This window comes from Larus michahellis, chromosome 6, assembly GCF_964199755.1.
Source record: "Larus michahellis chromosome 6, bLarMic1.1, whole genome shotgun sequence".
In the NCBI taxonomy this organism is placed as follows: Eukaryota; Metazoa; Chordata; class Aves; order Charadriiformes; family Laridae; genus Larus; species Larus michahellis.
In genome coordinates, this window is record NC_133901.1 from 37,994,607 (window position 1) to 38,015,142 (window position 20,536).

The window sequence follows — 20,536 nt, forward strand, 5'->3', positions numbered from 1 at the left end:
AACCTTCTCCCTGATGACTGTTTCCTGCTCTAGTTCCAGGCATCCTCATTTATGACAAATGTGACTGTAACTGTACTAGGAGAAAACCTTTGTGAGCCAATATATTAAGTGGTATATGTTTGCAGAAAAGGGAATGCTGGGCTCAAAGAAAAATTCTTACAGGGAAAAATTGCTTTGCTACCTTTCAAAATCAGCTACTTCATCTAGGAGACCGATAGTTAACAGAGCAGGGTATTAGAAGTGTGGGGACCAAATTCTGAGATAATGGATAGACAAGTGACAGCAAGGTGTTGCTCTGTCGTCTGTAACGGGGCTAGAAGTTGCTGAAGCATATGAGACACAGCATATTGAGCAGTAGTTGCAATCTGATGCAACAAAGTCATCCAAAGGAACTGCATCTTCTCTAGCTGAAAAGCAAATTACTGAAAAACATTAGTAAATTTAAAAAGCTGGGATATTAAATAGTCACGGGCAGGTTTTGATACTTTGTATAAGATAGCTTTGCTTTTCTGTGGTATTATATGCCAGTTTGAATATGAGTAATAGTAAATAGATATAGATGCAAGAGAGAGTTGCAAAACTTCACCTCTAACAGGAACCTCAGTCCTGTAAATCTGATTCCTGTTTTCTCTAGTTATGGAAAGGCAGTGCAGTCTTCTTAGAGGCAGAGGTTATTCCTTAAGGCTTAGTCCTATGATAACATTGACACGGCTTTGTATGGGAACACTTCACATTTTGTGTATTCATGCATAAGGCCAATGCAAACAAAGTCTGCCCACAGTTTATAGCCATATGGAGTATAGATATTTTGTGTGTGTATATATATAGTGTATATGTACTTTATATACACACTGTAGTATAGTTTAGGACGAGACGCTGAGAACTGCTGATGACTTCTGAAGTCAGAAAAAAGAAATCTAGAGGCCAGTTAAGACTGGAGCAGAAAGTTAGCTTGGAATTCCTGACCGTCAAACATATACCATGCTGCTGCTTTGTAAGGATAGATTCCTGGTTTTGTCTCCAGACCTGGTCAATCTGTAAGATACATCTTTAAAATTACTTACTTCTGTTGTGCCAGCAAACACTGTTTTGGGGATTATCAGTGTTCGGCATTGTCTATCAGAGAAGAGAAATGAGAAAAGGAAATAGTTTTACATTTCTGGAGTGTCACTTAATTTAATTCATCTCCAGTTTGGACTGAAGCCATCCCTGGAAACCTGTGTATTTTTAAAAAAAAAAAACCAAAAATGTGGACTAACTGGCTTTGGGAATACATGCTTTCTGTGAAGAAGCAGAAGAGTTTCCATCTCTATGACACTGGAAGGTCTAATAATTTGCTTTCTAGAGTACTTCAATCTAGCAGTGACTGGTGAAGGTAGTGGCAGGATTTTGATTCCGTCAATGAGAGAGAAATGCACAACGGTGTATTTACACAAATTCCTTTGATTCCGCGCTGTTCTGGATTTGCTGGCATACCTTCTCAGTGGTGTTTAACTTGCTGTGAAAGCATGCAAAGTGACCTTTCATGGTCAGTGTGGTACAGCTTTAGTGATGTTTTGTTTGTGCTAGCAAAGCTATTATCCTAACTCGCGCGTTTTTCCCAATGTGTTTGTGTCTGTCTCTTGTGTGGTTACAGTCACTCGTGTGGCCCATCTGTTCAGATGTATAGTTAAAAGCCTGACGTGGAGGAAAGGGGCCATTAGGTCATGCTTTTCAAATTCTGTAAACTTAGTGTTTTGTAGAGTAGGCAGGGTCAGCTTTACGATAGGATTTATGACAGGTGATCCTTCCTGATTGTAAATGCTTCGCTGTTTAGAAAAAGGTATTGTGGGGTGCAGCGAGGTCTGGCTGCTCTCTGAGGTGGCAGCCTCACCAGCTGAGGCCCTGAACCACTGCCTGCAGCCAGGTGAGACGGCCATGCCAGGTGAAGGTAACCAGGTTCTACCTAGAGTCCAGACCATCAGGAAATTTTGCAGTGACAAGGGGTCAGATGAGGCTTTGAGCAGCCTGGTCTAGTGGGAGGTGTCCCTGCCCATGGCAGGGGGGTTGGAACTAGATGATCTTTAACGTCCCTTCCAACCCGAACCATTCTGTGATTCTGTGACAAGCTGGGAAGTCAGTCCATGGATCAGGTTGAGGGTCAGGGCTGGTGGGGCTAACCAGGGGAGAGACAGCCGTGTGGTATCTCAGAAGTACCCTGGTGACAGGGCAGGATGGAGCTCAGAAGGTTAGTCTGTGGGCTGAGGTTTGGATCGGGGGGCCCATGGCCAGACAGGGGGGCGGCTGTGGCTGAGCTGAAGACCGTCAGTCCCATGACATAGCTCAGAGAGGGACCAAAGGTCCCAGAGTGAGCTGAGCTGGGGCTCCAGGGCCCAAGGGTGAGGGTGGATGGAGGCCCCAGCTGAGGCTGGACAGGACCTCGGGGTCCTGACAGTTATAAGCCTTTAAAAACTGTGTGAAAGTAGCATTATCTTGGCAGACCTGACACAGCTGAACAGCAATATGGCAGTCAGTATCAACCCCAGATCTTTTGTCACTTTCTTATCTGTGAGATATTTTCATCCACTGATTAAGACTACACAGTACTTAGGAAATAAGTAAACTGGGGCCTTACCCAGCTAAGCAGTGAATGAACGCACTCGGGAGAGTTTGAGCTTTGTTATTGTTCTTTGATTCACCAAATACATGCAATTTGGCAGTCACTTTTGACTGAAAGCTGAACACAAAAGCCCAAATATAAGCTGTGATAAAAAGTAATGCTTTTGTCCCCCAGCCCTATAGTACTATGAAATTGTGGGGGGTTTTATGTCTGTGTTTTTCCTAGATTTATAACACAGTTCAATGACATCTGTCTCTGTGAAGAGTGAGCTGGGGGACTGCAGCGCACTTTATTTGAAGCTGTCTTTGTGAACCTTGTGTTGACTGCAGCCGATACAAAATATAGCAGGGTGATTTATATCCACAGTGGTGCCTGGATTCCATAAGCTGTGCTGATATGAATACTCAGTGAACAAGAGCTGGCTTCCTTGTGTATTGTGCTGTCAAACTTTAAGTGTATTTAGTGTAATAAAGAACAGTTGTTTTGTTTTTTTTTTTTCCCCACCTTTTTTTTTTTCCTTATTGAAGCAGTGCAAGCAAAGCTTAACTGTGAAGGTAGTTTTCAAGTTTTCTATTCGAAGTTGTCCATTCACCATGTTTGGCTGGAACAATCCACAGCTGGGAATATGTAACTATCCATTCATTTTCCATTCTTATCAGGGACAACCAAGTATGAGGAGTAGTAATGTCCCAGGGGGGCTGGGACAGCAGCCTGGGGAAGTATCACTGTACTGGGCCTCTTAGATGGCAATGCTTGGAGACATAGAATCATAGAATGGTTTGGGTTGGAAGGGACCTTAAAGATCATCTTGTATCATGATTATCTTTGATCTAAACTGGTCTCATATGACGTATGAGCTGACTTAGTATGGAAGAACACATCCCAAGCCAGTGGAAACAGCCCACTAGTCTAAAAAGAAGTTGGAATAAGAGAAAGGTGGTAAGCTGTGAAGGAAAAGAAAAATAGACTAAAGCTTGGTAATGTAGAACTACAGATGCTCAGATATTATGGTATGAAGAGAGCAGTGGTAAGAACTGGTTTGCAAACCTTCTTCTCTGTGGTCCTGTTTGTCTTTTGCCTCTGTGCAGGGGGAAAATGATCCATCCATACTTAAAACAGTCTCTGAGTAACACAAAATATGGTCATAGTATGTGTTCTCCTGTTCCTCTTGTTCTGGTGCCGTGTTTTACAGATATTTCAATCCTATATGTACATAGCTTTCCCTGTATGATGCAGACCTTTAAAAGTCTATGATGTTAGTTTGGAAACTTGTCTAAAAGTGTGCAGTTTATTAAAATTTAGCGCAATGCCCATCAACTTGTTTAGAACTGTGGTGGCTTGATAGTTCATAGGAGCATGTTAACACTCCACTTGTAGTTCTCAAGTGATATGTTCTATCAAAGGACAACTTAAAAGAAACTGTATACTTTCTCAGTGTTGCTTTCTTGTGTTTCCTAGTGGTATATTCTCCTTGACGAGTAGAAAAGGAATTGGATGGTTTCAGTATTTTTCTCTCGAGTGGAAAAATGTTTACAGGCTATGGGCTAACAATCTGTTTGTAGAGACTAACTTCCTTCTTCAGAGAACTAGTTACATTATTCTGATAATCTACGTATGCAAAGATTTGATAGAGAAGTCAGTTGCAGGGGGTTTTGGCCCATTTGTGCAGAAGGTCAGACTAAGATTATCAACTGTCTCTTCCTGTTCACAGGAAAAATCTTGAGAAATTAATTCTTCATCAAGGTTGAAAAAAGCAAAGGCTCTACAGTTTCTTTTGGGGCTCTCCAAGGCTCACCACTGAACAACAAAGTAGTGATGAATTTCATGGGTCTAAGCATTTTTATTTATTTTTAAAGTGTTAATGAACAAAAGTGAAACTCTTCATAGGTGAAATTACCAATACCATGATTCTGAAACCGTATACAGTATTGTGTGAAACAAAACATTCTGTGTTTTAGAAACATTTACGCATTGAATTTTTTAGACTGTTTCTGAACATTATTTCCAGGCATGTTTCTGGATGCCATGTTATTGACTTGCCATTGCTGGTTTTGTGCTACTGGCTTGCCAGTTTTGGATTTCTTATGAACCCCTTGTTCCTGGTTAGACAGTACTGTTGTAGAGGGAAAAAGTCATTTGGAAGGACTTTCGAGTTTGATTGTTTGCATATGATGCAGTAAAGTAAGAAATGGTTAAGAACAGAAGGCAGCTAGACCGAAGTGTTGTACTGACTTACCGTTGTATCTCTAGGTCTGTAGCTTCCTTGCAGCACAGGAGAAAAAAGGGCATTCTGTTGTCTTGTAATTTAATTGTAGGAAAGGTTAGATTCACTAGTTAGAACAAGAGTCTGTGTGATCAGCTGGTTAAACCATTGTCTGCTTCTGTTTAAGGCTCCACTTTTCACTTTCTCTCCCTCACTCTCTCTCTCTCTCTCTTATTTCGGGTGGGATTTTTTGGGGTTTTGTTGTTTATTTTTTATGGTAGCCCTGAGACTTCCAAGTTAGCCTGAGGAAGTAAGATGCAATCCTATGTCCAATGCATATCTTGCAGTAAATGAGATTTTAAGAACATAGAACTTGGTTCATTTAATATTGAATGTTTTTTTCTTCAGCCATAAAATTATAAACTTTAGGAAGTGAGAAGTGGATACTGTGATGCTTTTGTAAATAATGTGTATAGAGCCTGATGCAATGCAAAGGAAAATAATTAGAAAGACTTCAGCCTGCTTTAGAGCAGGCTGCGAGCAGTGTTGTATGCATTTTGTTGTTCATTCTTCATTGTGCCTCTTCTCATCATTTGAAGCTGGTGCCACAGGCTTTTATTGTTCTGATGTGCTATTTTCCCTTCCTTTTTCATTTCCCCCTGAATTTAACTGTCTCCTTCACCCAAGCCATTTTGCAAATATCTACTAGGTTTTTTTTTTTTCAAAGGAACAAGATGCAGAAGGAGAGGGGGAGAATATCTAGAGTAAAATAGCGTGAGGCAGGAGGCTCTTTACATTCCTGATGTTGACTGTATCGTTGTCACAAAGTCCATAACGTTCAGCTGTCCAAATAACAGCTTCCAAGCTTGATTCCTAGAAACAGTTAAATCTGACTTGGCAGCTCTGTCGAACTGTGTGTTACTGGTTGTCTGGGCTGGCAGGAGGAAGAGGGTTTCAAGAAGATCTGGATGGAGAAGGGAGGGACAAATTGAGCATGGTGAGATCCCTGAGTGCTTTAAGTGTGTACGTAGCAGGGAGAGAGGAGAAACAGGCAGTGGCACTTCACAAAGATGGCTTCTCTCAAGCACTTTTTTCATTTCCACCCCTTCCATGCTTCCCATTTCCCAGGAGTACAGGATACTCATCCCTGACCTGCTGTTCCTTTCTGCAGTGTGCTCAGGACGTGTACTGGTGGGGCAGGGAAAAACCACAGGAAATTTGTTTAGATGCAACAATTACAAAATTCCTTGCTTAACCCTGTTGGTACCTCTGTCCTTCTCTATTGCTTATGAAGACAGACAGACATGTCTGGGAGACAAGACAGCTAATTTCCAGGCCAGTTTTCTCATGTGCTTAAAACCAAGCAAAATGCGGGCAGTTCCCGGTGCTGGTTATAAGACACAATAAAAAATGGGGTTGTTTTACACAGAGTTTGTTCATTTCTTGTGAGATAAAGTTGATTCAATTTTAAGTACTGTTGTAGTCCATTTTCACAAACTTTGATGAATTTAACTTGATGTTTCCTTAAACAGAGTAGAGGGAGAAAAAAAAGTGTTTATACATTACTTGTCAGTTTTGAAGTGCTTTTGGAAATAAATAGCATGTTCTTTTCCTGACAGGATTTGAAATCTAGCAATCAGCGAGATGAAATTGCTGCAGCACGTGCATCCCTAAAGGAAAATTCCTCTCTCCTACATTCAATATGTTCAGCTTGCTTGGAACATTCAGATGTTGCATCCCTTACAGCCAGCAAGGATTCAATTTGCAATGAAATACAGAATGCTCTCAATGTAATTTCTAATGCTTCCCAAGGAGTTGGAAATAAAGTAGGACAACCTACATCTCACACAGCCACTCTTGGAAGTGCTCTTGATGAGCTTGAGGTACGTAAACCCATAAACTTGTGAGACTGCAACATTTTTGAAAAAATGATTGGTTTGTTTGTTTTTAAATTAACTATTACTATCATAAGCGACAGACCTAAAGGCATTAGAAATTAATGCTCTGCTTAGTCCTAGTCTAAACAGTATCATTCTCAAGCATCACTTGATGCAGGAAGCATCATCACTTGATGATGCATCATCACTTGATGAAGGAAGCATCACTTCCTTCAAAAGAGTTTGGGATTAAGTTTTCATGGGTGTTCAATATTTGACTTTGTTCGAACAGCAGGCAAGAATTAGTTCCAAGTGTGTCACTAATGGTGGAGACAGGCACATCTTTGAGGAGGTGGGCAGAACCCATGAGTTCAGTTTACAAATAACAGTGATTATCAGATGATGGTGATCACTGCTAACTTGACTGCATTTGAACTAGTACATCGCAAGTTGAAGTCATTTACTCCAAAACTTGTCATTAGAAACCTAATTGTATTTTCTGCTTATCATTAAATAAAGTGACATAACCAATATGTTTTCATAAGTTGTGCATTTCTACTTCCAGTAGAAGTAGTCAGTTCTTTCTCTACTCCTGACCTCATCCTAAGCTTTTGTATGGGGCTTTCCCTTTTTTTCATGGCTGCTCTGTCTCTTACCAGTGTTATTTTCCATTGTCCTGCCAAAAATGGTAAAAGATCTTCTGTAGATGAGGTTACAGACCATGCTCCTCATCTGGTGTAACTGATGTAGGCCCAGGTCAGCAAAAGGAATGAAAGTTTCCAAACATATTTGCAATATGGCTCTTTATGGTTGCAAATTCTTCGACTTATCAGGTCTCAGCCTCGGAACTCCAATGTTGTTGATATGTTTTCAGGAGAATTGATGTTATAACTGATGATAATATATATTGTCTAACATTTTCAAGGAAAGGTTAGAGAAATACATTGAAATCCATATCTAATGCAAATCCTGTATTGGCAGTTTATTGATCAAAATGGACTTCTCATTCATGCTCAAAGCTGAATCTGACAGGTTTTCTCCCCCCAAAGGAACAGGCTACAATTGATGTTACATGTCATCCTTCCTTGCTTCTCACGCTGGCTTTTAAAATTACAGTTTCTAACCTATTTTCTTAATAAATGGAAGAAAAAAGAAACATTTAAGAGTAATACATGATTTGTTACAATGAAACTCTGAATGACAAATGACATACTGTAAATGAGAGCTATCATTTACCTGGTTTACGTAGAAATTTTTTAAACAAAATTTGGCAAAAGGATTGCATCTTCTGGCCACAGATGAATTCATCTTGACAATGGTATGTGAGCATTACCATTTTAATGATTTTTTTTTTTTAAATGTAATTGAATTTATTATTGGTTTAAAATTTAAGAATAATGACAATCACAAAATGGAAAAATTATCTTTTGGATTTAATTTGTTTTTAATTTGAAACATAAGAACATAGAAGTCTGTTGTAAAAAGCTATTTGTTTATCCAGTTTTAAATATATTTTTACCTATGTAATACAAATGGGAACTGAATCTGTGTGAGTTAGATAAAGCACAATTTATAGAGCATTTAACGTCTTAAAATGATTTTATTAATTAGGTGGTTGCACTTTTCTTTCTTTACAGAAAGTTCTATTGACGAAGGACCTGAAATAACCTTTGCTCTATCTTCTTGTTGCAAATACAGTGCCATGAAATAGATTGATATAGCAAATAGTCTGTTGGGAACAAATCTCATTAAATGTTTATAGTGTGGAAATGTATCATGGAGCTTACCCAACAATCTAGTATCTAGATGTTTTGCAATGTCATTCTTCCTTTGCTACTGCTGGCAGCGTGAAAGTTATTACAGATTTATAGGTGAGAAAACCACCAGTAAAATTAGAGTGGCTAACTCTTAAATCAGTAGATTCTCAAGAACTCCTCTTAAAGGCTCCATGTAACTACCATGTCATTCATAAATAAACACAAAATTGTAACGTTACAAATTTGTTTGCCTATTAAAATCTGTGTTAAAAGAGCATGTAGGTGCAGGTTATCTAATGCCTTTCGCTGGTCTTGCATCTTCTGAACGTAAAGAGATTTCTCACAAAATGATACAAATCTTGCATGCCTGACTCTCTGTCAGCATATTCATGTGGTATGTGATCCTTTAATGACCATGGCTATCTAGCAGAGCAATTACATATAAGATGTCAAAATACTGTAAATCAGCCCAAAACATCAGGAAAGATAACCAGGTTTTTGGATACCTGTGATCCCCTTTCTCATGGATCGGAAGACCAATGAGGGAGAAAATAGGGATCTAATAATTCTGTTTGAATGCTCACTTATGTTTAAGAACTCAGGTAGCTAACCACTGTTTAGCCCTGTTAAAGCAAAACCGCAAAATGCTTGTTGCATATCTGGTGTCTTCTGATTGGTTGGAAGTTGGATTGTCTTTTCTGCGTAGAGGCACTGATCATAAATATTTGATGAAATTGCTTGAAGAATTTAATCTGTGGGCAGAAAGTTAAGTCATATTTCCCTGGTTATTATTGCCTAGATTTTTTTTTTTAGAGCTGAACTGTAGTAGCATTTTTTTGCCAGTGCAATTTGTCCATCTTTGCATGAACTTTCTACAGACTGTCTCCTAAAGAAGACATTTCTACTCCCGTTTCATCTGAGATTTGAAGGCAGTCATTTTGCTAGCTAAATCGCTAATTGGCTGTAGCTTTCAGTTGTGTTTAGTCTTCCATAATCAATGAAGCTGTTTCTTTCTATAATAGCACTTAAATATTCTACTTGGCAGGTGTGTTTTACATTATGATGACCATTGTACGTATAGCCTGGTGCTGAGGGTGCTTACTTGCCAGGCCCTGGCAAAATTTCAGCTTTTCTTCTCTTTTTCTGAGAGAGAGCAAAAGTCGTATTGTTTTGGTATCTACCGAGCAGTTCTTAGCTGGCTCCAACTACTCTACTTCTGCAAAAGAGGATGAAAGCAGGGGACTGCCTATTTCCTTTGCTCTGTCTTTGCTAGTGTACAGTTTGGCTTTGGTTCCAAAGTTGCATGTGAGAGTAATGTTTCCACGATCAATATATTTTGTACATCTTTCAATTAGGAAGTAATTAAGAGATACAAATAGGGTAAATATGTTGCTCTTATGGATATACAAATAGCTGTGGTTTTCATCTTCAAAATATTTAATCTCTTTCCCTCCTTTTCAGTATATTGTATGTATCTGGATAGGTGAACGTTGGTTTGAGAAAATCCAGGAGCTTGGAAATACGTAGTTAATACTTTAACTTTATCTAAAGTTGCATCTGCTGGATGCACATAAACACCTGACAGAGACCCATAAACCATTTTAATGGTCTATCCTGTCACTTTCTGAATCAAGCCCATAAACTTAGTGTTAGACTTTTTTATAATCTCTCAGAATAGACAACAGAAAATTGCACTAGCAGTAGCACTGGCCTGATTTTTTGTGGTAGTTTGCAGTGGTATGAAAATCCCTGAACTCAACACAGAAAATGTGGAGAGAGACAGAAATTCACTAGTACCTTTTCTTTCTAGTCATTGTTTCTGGACATTTGAGGACTAGAGTTCATGTAGCTCCCATTTCTGGTATGAAGCACAACATAATCCTTGAAGTTTAAGCCCCAGAAGGTCTCACAGAAGTTATTTAGGAAGGTTCATTGTCCACTGATTTTTATGTATGTAAATAGATAGTAAGTATGGGGCTGCAGTACTGAGAGTACTTAAACAACTGGAATACTTTTAAATTCTTTCAAATTTAAAGACTTCACGGCAATGAAACAGTAGTGGAGGTGAAACCTACACTGATCCTGCAAGTTGGGAAATACAGGCTTCCATTTGAAGGACACAGTAATGCAGAAGGAACCTGCAGTGGTTTCCTTTGGAAATAATCAGAATATGAAGTCTGATTTTTCTCTAGTTTTGCTGGACAATCTCCCACCTCTCTCAAAACAATTCTGTATATTTCAGAAGAGATGGGAGGATTGAACACTTAAAAAAAGTCTTCCTTTCCCTAAATCATACCTAAAGTGTAAGAGAATGTTAATAGTAACTAGCAAGAAAATTTCAAGGTGACTGAAGTCCCCTTTCCTAGCTGTTTAAGCTTTTATCTTATGATGTTCTAATAGAACATTTTCACTACTCTTAGAATTGCTTAAGCTAGACAGTACCTGAAATTGTGATATTCAATCTAAATTGAAAAAATAATTAAAATTCTTCAGCCTAAAAGTAGTCCGGCACATGCTGGATAAGCACAGATAAATTCTGATTTACCTGTCCTAAATTCCACTTAAGGGTATATAGCATAGTTTTCCTGTTTAATATTTCTTCTGAAAGCTTGGAACCACATTTAGAAGTAACAGGTGAATGGATTTATATGGAATATAGGCTTGGTGATCTGGACCGTAATGACACTGTTTCAGATGTTCAGTTAGATTAAAAATTACTGATTTGAATTTCTTTAAATGATGAAGCTCAAAGAGACTTTCAGGTTTCATGAAATACCACCTCTCCTTTTCTTTCTTTTTAGAATGTTTGCTTGACACACAAATGTAATTAATTTTATCATGCCAAAACAGTCATCTGCTTTTGTTTACCCTAGTGAGTCAAAAGCAAGAGGACACTTATACCTGTGTCCCTTGAAAAAACAGTTGTTGAACAAAAGCTACTATTTTGACCTTTGCCCGTATTGAGTCTGTTAAAGGTAACAGCAGTGACTTTCTGTGACAGCGTGGGATTATGTTAGACTGAAAATCAGCAGAACTAGACTGCTCATGTAATGTGATTTAACATTCTCAGCTGTGAGCCAGCACTGCTGGTTTTGTGTTCAATCCAGAGGTCCTCCTCATCTCTAAAAGTCTAAATTTTGGGGGTGTTGAACCCCTCTTTCAAACAAAGCTGAGACTCTGGTCTGAAATGCTCAGATAAAACAAAGAATATTACTGAGTAGTAAGCTCATACACAGTGTCATAATTGTAAATAGACATTACAAGCTTAGTATAACATAATTCTCTTTTTAAGAATTTACAAGGTAAATATACAAGACAGACCCATTGTATGGGAGGGTAAGGAAGACAGATGACCCTCAGTAAGTGTAGACAGACACAGGAAAGAGTTTGAAATAAGAAACGCTTTTTTTACAACTGCAGTGACAAAACTTGAAGAGGAGAAACAATGCTGGCCGAGAACTTGGGAAGATGGCATGCAGTCACCCATTTTAAGACATACCTTCTGTATGGCCATGAACCTGGCAGTCTGGGCCTCAGTTCTTTGCTTATAAAATGGGGTTGGTAGCTTTTTGTTGTCGAGCAGGATGTTGTGAAGATTCGTATACCAAATAGATACTGCAGTGATAAGAATGCATGCACGTTTATAAAAGTAGACAAGTAGCGTTTCTGTCTCCAGAAATGAAATGCCTTGTAGAAGAAGAAATGCCAGATACAGGTGTAGAAGAGAATGAAAATCTTGCATCTTGTGCAGCAAAAGTAGGAAACAGAGGAAGGACTCAGAGACAAGGCAGTTGTGGTCAGACAATGTCAACATGGTCTGCAGGTAGATGTGATCTTGTTCTACTTGTTCTGTGAGCTGCTTAGGTGTGAACCAGCTCCGGCTGGAAAGCTCTGTTGCTGTCTTAGTGCTGGGTCCAGGCCAGTAGGATTTGATAACATGGATATTGGCTTAGAACTAGCGAGATCTGAATGATAGAAAGAAATTGGCTTTGTCTGCGAATGACCTATATGCATAGCCCCAAGTAGGGAAAACAGAATCTGCCATGGTCAAAAGTGTTTTGGATACTGCAAGGGGAAAGGGCTAGTCGCATCTGGGAAGCATAATGTCACTGTAATTCATGCAAGTGAAAAATAAAGCAACAGCTTCATTGGGCTGACTTTTCTTACCTGTGCTCCTGATGTTTTCCAGAATTTAATTATCCTGGATCCTCTTGTAGTGAATGAAGAGAAAATAAGGCCATCACTAGAGAAACGTTTGGAAGCTATCATCAGTGGTGCAGCTTTGCTAGCTGATTCTTCCTGCACGCGTGATTTTCACCGAGAACGTATCATTGCTGAATGCAATGCTATCCGCCAAGCTCTCCAAGACCTGCTTTCCGAATACATAAACAATGTAGGTAACCAGGCGCTTTTCCTTTTTTTAATGTCTGTCTCAAAGCCTATTTTAGTGCATATTAGAATTTAACCTATAATTAGTGTAAATTAGAGCTTAACCTATATTTCTCAACATGCTCTTCAAAAGGTTGAAAGGAACATTTTTCTACCTAAGTCTAAGCAAAAGCTAAATATGGACCTCCAGAAATAGTGAGAATCGTATTATATCATACAGTCTTTGGAAAATGCTATATTACAGGTACGATGTACTAATGTTTAGGTTATTTTAGGCTTGTTGTGAACTGTCACTAGTACAAAACAGACATAATCCTTCATATGCTGGCAACAAGAGTTTCTTTGTGATTTCATTTCCTAGTTCCCTCTTAAAATTTGAGGACATGGTTTTTAAAAGGTAATCTTAGTTCCTGTAGAATGCAAGAATTAAAATAATAATTTGTTAAAACATAAGTAATCTGTTAGTATAATTTTGAAGTAGAGTGTTCACACCACTACATTTGATCTGTTTAAGAGCACCAAGCACAAGTGTAGAAATTACTTAATTGCTAAATTAGAAAACTAGGACTGTTTGGTAAATCCAGAAATCTGGTTGTCTGGCATGCTTATAGGCCAATTAATCTGTGAATTTTTGAAAAGGAATATATTTTGATTGTGTTTTAAAAATAACTACTAAATCTAAAGAATGGATTTGGCACTTCTTATGTCTGGCAGTTAAATGATAAAATGGTGAAGACTCGGATACTATTAATGTGGGTACACAGTGTTAATATTATGCTTTTCCTCTGGAAACATTTTCTGTAGGCATACTGTTCTTATCTAAAGATACTTCAAGATGATTCAACAAGCACATTGAGCGGATAATTATATGATACAGCTATTTGTTTCTTTTTTTGGAAGATGAAATTCCTTTCTATTCTGGAAGTCATACTAGTTAACTCAGTCCAAAGCCGTTCTAGTAAGAATGTTTTCTTTGTTTTATCCTGTTATTAGGATAACAAAGTGTAAGGACCAAGATAATGTATGCATATCAGGTCTTTTTTCATTTCACAGATATTGTACTATGTGTACTTTTCTTTTTATTTACCCGGGGGCAAAGGGCAGCTGGGATTTACAGCTGATTTATTTCATTTTCTGTGAATTCAAGTTGCTCTTTTAGTCCCTGTATGAGATAAAGATGCTTCTTTATTTTTACTCAAAATTTAGCAGCAGTTTCTGTTGAATGCAACATAATTCTTGAACCTCTCTGGTGGTGCTTTACACACGGGTTAGCTATATGGGATTTCTGTAGCTCCGTTTAGCTTGGAATGTTAGCCTTTGATACCTTCTTGTAGCAGACGTCTGTTGCGATATCTGTTCTAGGGTGGATCAGGTTTGCTGTTAAATGGCTGAAGGTTTAACTAGGGAGGGCATCAACCTGTAGTAGCCACAGCATGTGGGACATGCGGGTGTGGTGTATAGCAAGCGTATTAGTCCAAAAGACCGCTGTGGGTTTCTCACAAGAATCCTTTAGGTAAATTCTGTGTCTTACAGTAGTAAAGCTACATGACTGTAAGTCAAATGGTTTTAAGTTCTTGGACTCTTGAAACAAAATTGTGATATAACACCAAGTGTCATATAATTTGCTGCAGAACACAGTGTCTGCACAAGGTGGCAAAGACGAGGAGGGAAGCAGAAAGGGAGAAACAGAAAAGATTTAAAGGTACAAAATGTTACACTAGGGTTAAATGAGAGGAGTGAATCTGAAGTTTTTAGGGTTTTTTGGTGTTCTTGATCTGCTTATACAATTAATATTGATCTCAATGGAAAAAGTATCACCAAGGATAGTTTATGGCTCTTACTAAGACTGGATTAAATAAATTTTTCAATGAGAAGATTATCAGGTGTCAGTTAGTATATTTCACAACTCTAACTCAGTGAAGAATAGATGGTAGATTCAGGAGACATTGCTGATTTATCACTGTCCTCTGGGCTCTTCTATTAATATTTTCAATAAGCTAGGACTGTGAATTGAATGAGCTATAAAAATGATGCAGCCATTTGTTAACATAGTACAATTTAAGGACTAGGCTGTTTCCCTTCCTCTCCTTGGGAACACTGTTGTAGTCCACAAGAAATCACAGTGTCTGGATAATACTTGATGGGAGTCTATGTGTACGTTCTCACGGTGTATTTGTGCCCTGTGCCCAGAGTGAGGCACAGGGGCTCTGTACAACAGCTCGTGCATGAGACTGGAAAGTTTTCCTTGCCCACTACCCACAAAAGGCATGCTTTTCCTCCTGTCTTTGTCCTGATGGTGTATGGATCACAAAACATAGCCTACCCACTGTCATTTCAGTTCTTTGTAATCAGTCTTATGAGGTGTACAAGTCAGCTGCTTGGAAGATTTTTGTCTGACAGACAGATAAGTGTCTGTCATTTCTTGCTAGTATATCGGTTTGATTACTTTTTTTAAGGCTTCTTTTGTCTGAGTGTTGCTAGTGGAAGCTGCATTGCTTCAGAGACACCACACACGGTAAGTGCCACCTTTGCAAATGCTCCTCTAGCAGTTGGTTTGCCAGGAAGCTGTATGAGCTGCACTGACGCTGGTAACATCCAGGGTATCTCTAAAGCCCCTGGGTCTGGTGCTGATGGTGGATGTGGCCTGCCTGGTAAGTGTTCAGCCGTAACAAGATCATTGCCAAGGACTTGAGTGCCTAAATTCTGTGTCAATTCTGCATCATCTGTTTTTTTGAAACTAGCCCTCAGTGCCTAAACAAATGTAGGGGAAGTTATGATTTAGCCCTAACTATTTGAAACAGTATAAGGAATATAGCTTTTGTGGTTCCTCAATTTGTTGGGTTTTGGTTTGGTTTGGTTTCATTTGGTTTTTGTTTTTTTCTCAATTATTCAAAGTCTCTAATAAGCTGTAAGGACATCAAGTGAAATCGAGGGCCTATTGGTGTCAGTGATAAAACTTAGAGTTTTTACTGCAAGCTGGGAGAAACATCTTTTCAGCAAATAGTGCCTTTTATACAAGTGGCTGCTGTTTTCACAGGGGCTATATCCCAGTGAGGCGATGCAATGGAAAGTTAAGCAAAATGTTCTCTACACTAATAAAGACCCACTCTGTCTCCAAGAAGCTTTAAGGTTTTCTGTTCACAAAGTAATTCCGACATATGGTAAATTGCAAATATATTTATAGTTCTTCTGAAAGGCAACAATTTTTCTTCTGGTATTTTGGCATTATTTGTGTACTATTGTTATCCTCTCTGAATTTTACTCATAGACATATTGTTAAGGGATATATTTGCATTTCAGGACATCAAATAACAGGAATTACTACTCAGAATTTGGATAGCTTATCAATGGCAGAATCATACTATGGCATGTGGATAACAATGTATCCATAGGAGCAATCATTTTGTTCTAGTAATAAGCACTTGCATCTTCCTAATGACAAGCTCTTGTCTTGTCTCCGCTCGTACTTGAAAACTTATTGAATACATTGGAGTGCAACAATATTAACTCCATGATTCTTGAGTTCTCTCTGTGCTTTTACTCCCAGTCACAATAGGGATATGCACTTATCGGGGTGATCAAAATGGATAATGGAGTTGTGATTGAGTGTGGGTTAAAGTGGTTGTTGTGAGCAGCAATTAGGATGATTGCAGGCACAGCTTTCTCTGCCTTCATTAAATAGGGAGGGTATGTCTGAATAATTATTCTGTATCCACCTGTGGGTTTGAATAAAGATCACTGGCTTGATTGTTCAGACAAGGCGGAAAAAAGGTTGGTAAAACGAAGTCAGATGTACTGATGGTATGATAGCTGCTTTCTTGAATTAAAGTTCCCTTACTTTTGTAATGTTGTTCCATGATATTTGAGCTTTATTAGTTTCTCAACTTATTCTGGATTATGCATGCTGGGCCAGTATACTTTACACCTTTTCTGATAGGTTGTGATTTCATTCTTTCTTGTTGTTTCATATTTCCTGTGTATTTCAAAAACTTCTGTTTCTTCACTGTGTTCCTATGTTAAAATTACCTATGTTTTTGGATCAATAGTAAAATAGTTTGAATGTTCATTGTAATTTTCAAAGTTTTTGCATGTTTTCAAGACTTCTATCTTTAAAAATAGCTTCAAAGGAAAATCTGAAACATTGAGATCTGAAAATATATTTATAAAAACATTCTTTTGTTCTTTTAAAATACATTAGCCAACTTCATACAGATTTGAAAAACACGTCAGTGCCACAGAATAATTTAGAATCATAGAACTGCCTAGGTTGGAAGGGACCTTTCAGATCATCGAGTCCAACCATTTCTCTTGTTAAAAATATTCCACAGAATATTTCACACCCAATTCGCAGAAATGTGCTCAAACTAGCAGTAATTTAGCATGCAGTTCTGGACATCCCTGTGCTTCTTGTGCCACAGGTGACAACGGCTGCTGCTTGCTGTACCCCAGCTATACCAGGTGTGTGGCACTTCTATACTGAGTGTGGCATGGAGCAGAGCCAAGCCATCCCTTCTCACACTAGCGGTGGTTTCAGTCTCTTGAGACATTTAAGAAAATGGGAGGAGACTAGTGATACATTTTACCTTGAGGCCAGATCAGCAAGTGGACTGAAGTTGGCCACATTGCACATATTTATATTACGTATGGAGGATACTGATAGTCAAGCCCTGACCATCTATGTAGCCTAAGGGCAGGCCGAGCTGAGGCTGACTATAAATCTCACCTGCTTTGTGGCAGATAGCGTCGGCCCACTCCAGGAATGGTGCTGCAACGGAGATGAGGTAGTTGGTGGCAGATGGTGAAGGACCGGTATTGCATGTATGGCATACTTGAACCTCACTGGGAACACAGCTGCTGGAGCTTTGTCTCCTTGAGTTACCTGAAGGTTCTTTAAAGCCTGTTGCTTCACCACAGATTTGTGTCCACAACTTCTGTACGTGAGACTTATTTGGATTTGAGGCATATTTGGATCTGAGCACATAAACTGAAATGCTGTGAGGATGAGACTAGGAGCTAGGGTCCCTGAAAGTGGGCGGACACCTGAGACAGGGAGTGAGCTGGGCTGTGCTGAGCCGTCTAAGGGAAAGGTATGCAGTACAGAGCCTTCTGTAGCCATGGGGAAGGTCCAGCTGCAGGAAAGATGATACAGTGGGTAGCTGGGACTTGTGCAGTTGTGCCTGTCTAGATTTCAAATTGTAGTTGTTGTTCACTTACTAGAACCTGAGCATTGGAAATTCAAAACCAGAAAATGGATGGAAAACCAGGAGTCTTGATTGATGGCGTGGTTCTGGGCTTTACCTTTTGTCTCAACTCATAAATTCGAGTGCAGTGGAGTACTAATGCCTTGCGTTACCCCTGTATTGAGTACTCTTCAACAACAGCTTGAGGTCTGACCCATGTAGAGGCTGCCTGTGATTGATAACGTTTTGTGGAGTGTTTTATTGCCATTCTTACTCTTTTAGAGTGGAGGGAAATATAGATACCTCAAGCATACAGATACCTCAAGCTTCATGTTACTTGTACTTTATGGTTTCCTGATGAAGACTTTTAACGCTTCCCTGGATAGAGGGAAGACAAGACGCTTTGGTTTATCATCACAGCAGTGCAGTGTGTCTTGCATTTAATCTACTTAATCTTGCTCTGAGCAGTGGATTTTTCATTTCAGTGCTCGGGGGGAACATTTTTGGTAGTTCTGGAAATTGCAAGAATTCCTCCAAAAGAGTTATTTCAGATTGAAGGAAACATTTTGTTCAGCTTAAAAAAGGAATGTTTCATATTTTTAATTTAAAAATTGTCTGGTGGTTGTTAGGTATTTGCATCTCTTGGGGCTATTTTACTTTAATTATCCGTGTGCTATAGCTGCAGAAAAGTGGATACTGGTAGTTAATAATATGTATATGAAAAGACTGATATCCCATAAATAAGAAATGAGGGCACAGAATGGTATCTCTTATCAGAGAAAATTCACATTGCACAAATCAAATAACCAAACTTGTGAAAAAGTTCCAGACACTTTTCTCATCTGCTACAGCTCTTTAAGGTGAAGCTTATGTTCTCCATTCACATAAGGGTTTGTGTAACCTGTTCCTGTCAGACGGGCTTCAGAGAGAACAGGCTGTTTCAGAAAACATAGTGTTTGCCACTTGTATAATTTCATTAATTTGGGGCTAATTTTCATTTATGTTTTGGTGTGGGGATATAGTGAGCGGTCTAATATTAATGTTTTTTAATAGAATTCTGAAAATGTATTTGGAATGTATAATTTCCTTCATGAATACATTTTTCATGACTTACAAACTAAAATCTTGTCTCAGTGCCTGCCAGCTAATGTTTGCTCTTCTGTAGAAAACCGCTATGGTGATGCGTGTTAAAATTTTGTCGTAAGAGATCTGCTTACCAGATATGAAAAGTATTACAACCAGTACACAGATTGCATATTGATACATGTCTAAATGTGCGTTAGTTACCGTTTTCACATTGTTTGTCCGTTGTTGTTGTTATTGATGGTAAAACTGCTGGAAGGACATTACCAGTTCTACTATGGCAGGTACATCTTTGTGCAGAGCTCCAAAACGTGGTTTAATTGTAACTTCCAGTGGAATTGTCTGTGTGGCTATATGATATTGTGAATCTGTAAAATTGATAATTCAGCTCATTAATTAAAGAATCTAAGAGCTATGACTGAAGAAATGTGTTTTCATATACAGTTTTGTACCTTTATCTGTTTAGCTCGATGTCTCTTTCTCCATGTAATGAAAATGATTCGAAACAATCATATATGACACAGCTGAAGATTACAGCATCTGTTTAGAGTTCTGTCAAATATACTATTTGTTCAATAATATACTTCAGTATTGGATGCTCCGAATTATTGCCAGTGATGTCTAGGGAGCTCAGAATAGGGGACTGATTGACTTGTACTTCTTGGTTACTTCCACTTTCATTCACTAATATGTATCTTGAAAAGTTCTGTGTAATTTCTCTCTGGTTGAAGAACTGAACCCCAACTTGGCAGACTAGACTAACCAGGGAGTTTGAAGAAATTCCTTGTGAAAGTCTTCAAGAATAGAATAGCTGTTGGTTATTTGTGCAAGTGATTGAACTAACTGACTTCCTGAAATCCTTTTTTCTGTATTTCTATATAGAAACAGGAACAAACAGAGCTTGTATTCCTTTCTTTTTGTAAAAATAATGGATTTGAATGTTCTTACTTTACTGTCCTCTTCGTATTCAAACATTTTAAAAAAAAAAAAGGCTGTTGCAGAGAAGTTTGGAAGTCAGGTATAGCAAAATGTAAACTCTAAAAATGTGTGATGTGTGGGTGGAAAGTGTCAATCAGATTTTTCTTATTCAGGGTTTTTTTAATTACTTGATCAACTACTATTTTTTCAGAGAAAAAATTTATTCTGGTAAAATTGGTATGCCCATATGGCATATTATGCTGGCATTTATGCAGGAAAACATGTAGTTTTCATAATTCTGTTGTTGACATTGGCAGAGTACTTAGTTCAGTTGACTTTGAACACTCCTACAGTGGGTTTTCTTACATTTTGTGCGGTATGTGTAATTGAAAATTATTTTTCTACATGTTAACTTCTGTGAGACATTTAGTTTTATGGGAAAATAAGATACCAACTATTCAGGAAAAAGATTTTTAGTGTGCTTAAAAGACAAAAGTAGTCTAGTGAATTCCCCAAATAGATTTACAGTT

The 20,536-nt window shown here is 38.5% G+C and overlaps 1 protein-coding gene across 5 annotated transcripts in view; it reads left to right on the forward strand.

Moving 5' to 3' along the window:
* The window catches only part of CTNNA3 (catenin alpha 3), a 542,113-nt gene that overhangs the window by 119,852 nt on the left and 401,725 nt on the right, over positions 1–20,536 (forward strand). For all 5 annotated transcript variants that reach the window (XM_074592075.1, XM_074592077.1, XM_074592076.1 and 2 more), the window contains 2 exons: positions 6,422–6,685; positions 12,626–12,829. In XM_074592075.1, coding sequence (XP_074448176.1) covers positions 6,422–6,685; positions 12,626–12,829 — 468 coding nt within the window. The remainder of the gene's footprint in view (positions 1–6,421; positions 6,686–12,625; positions 12,830–20,536) is intronic.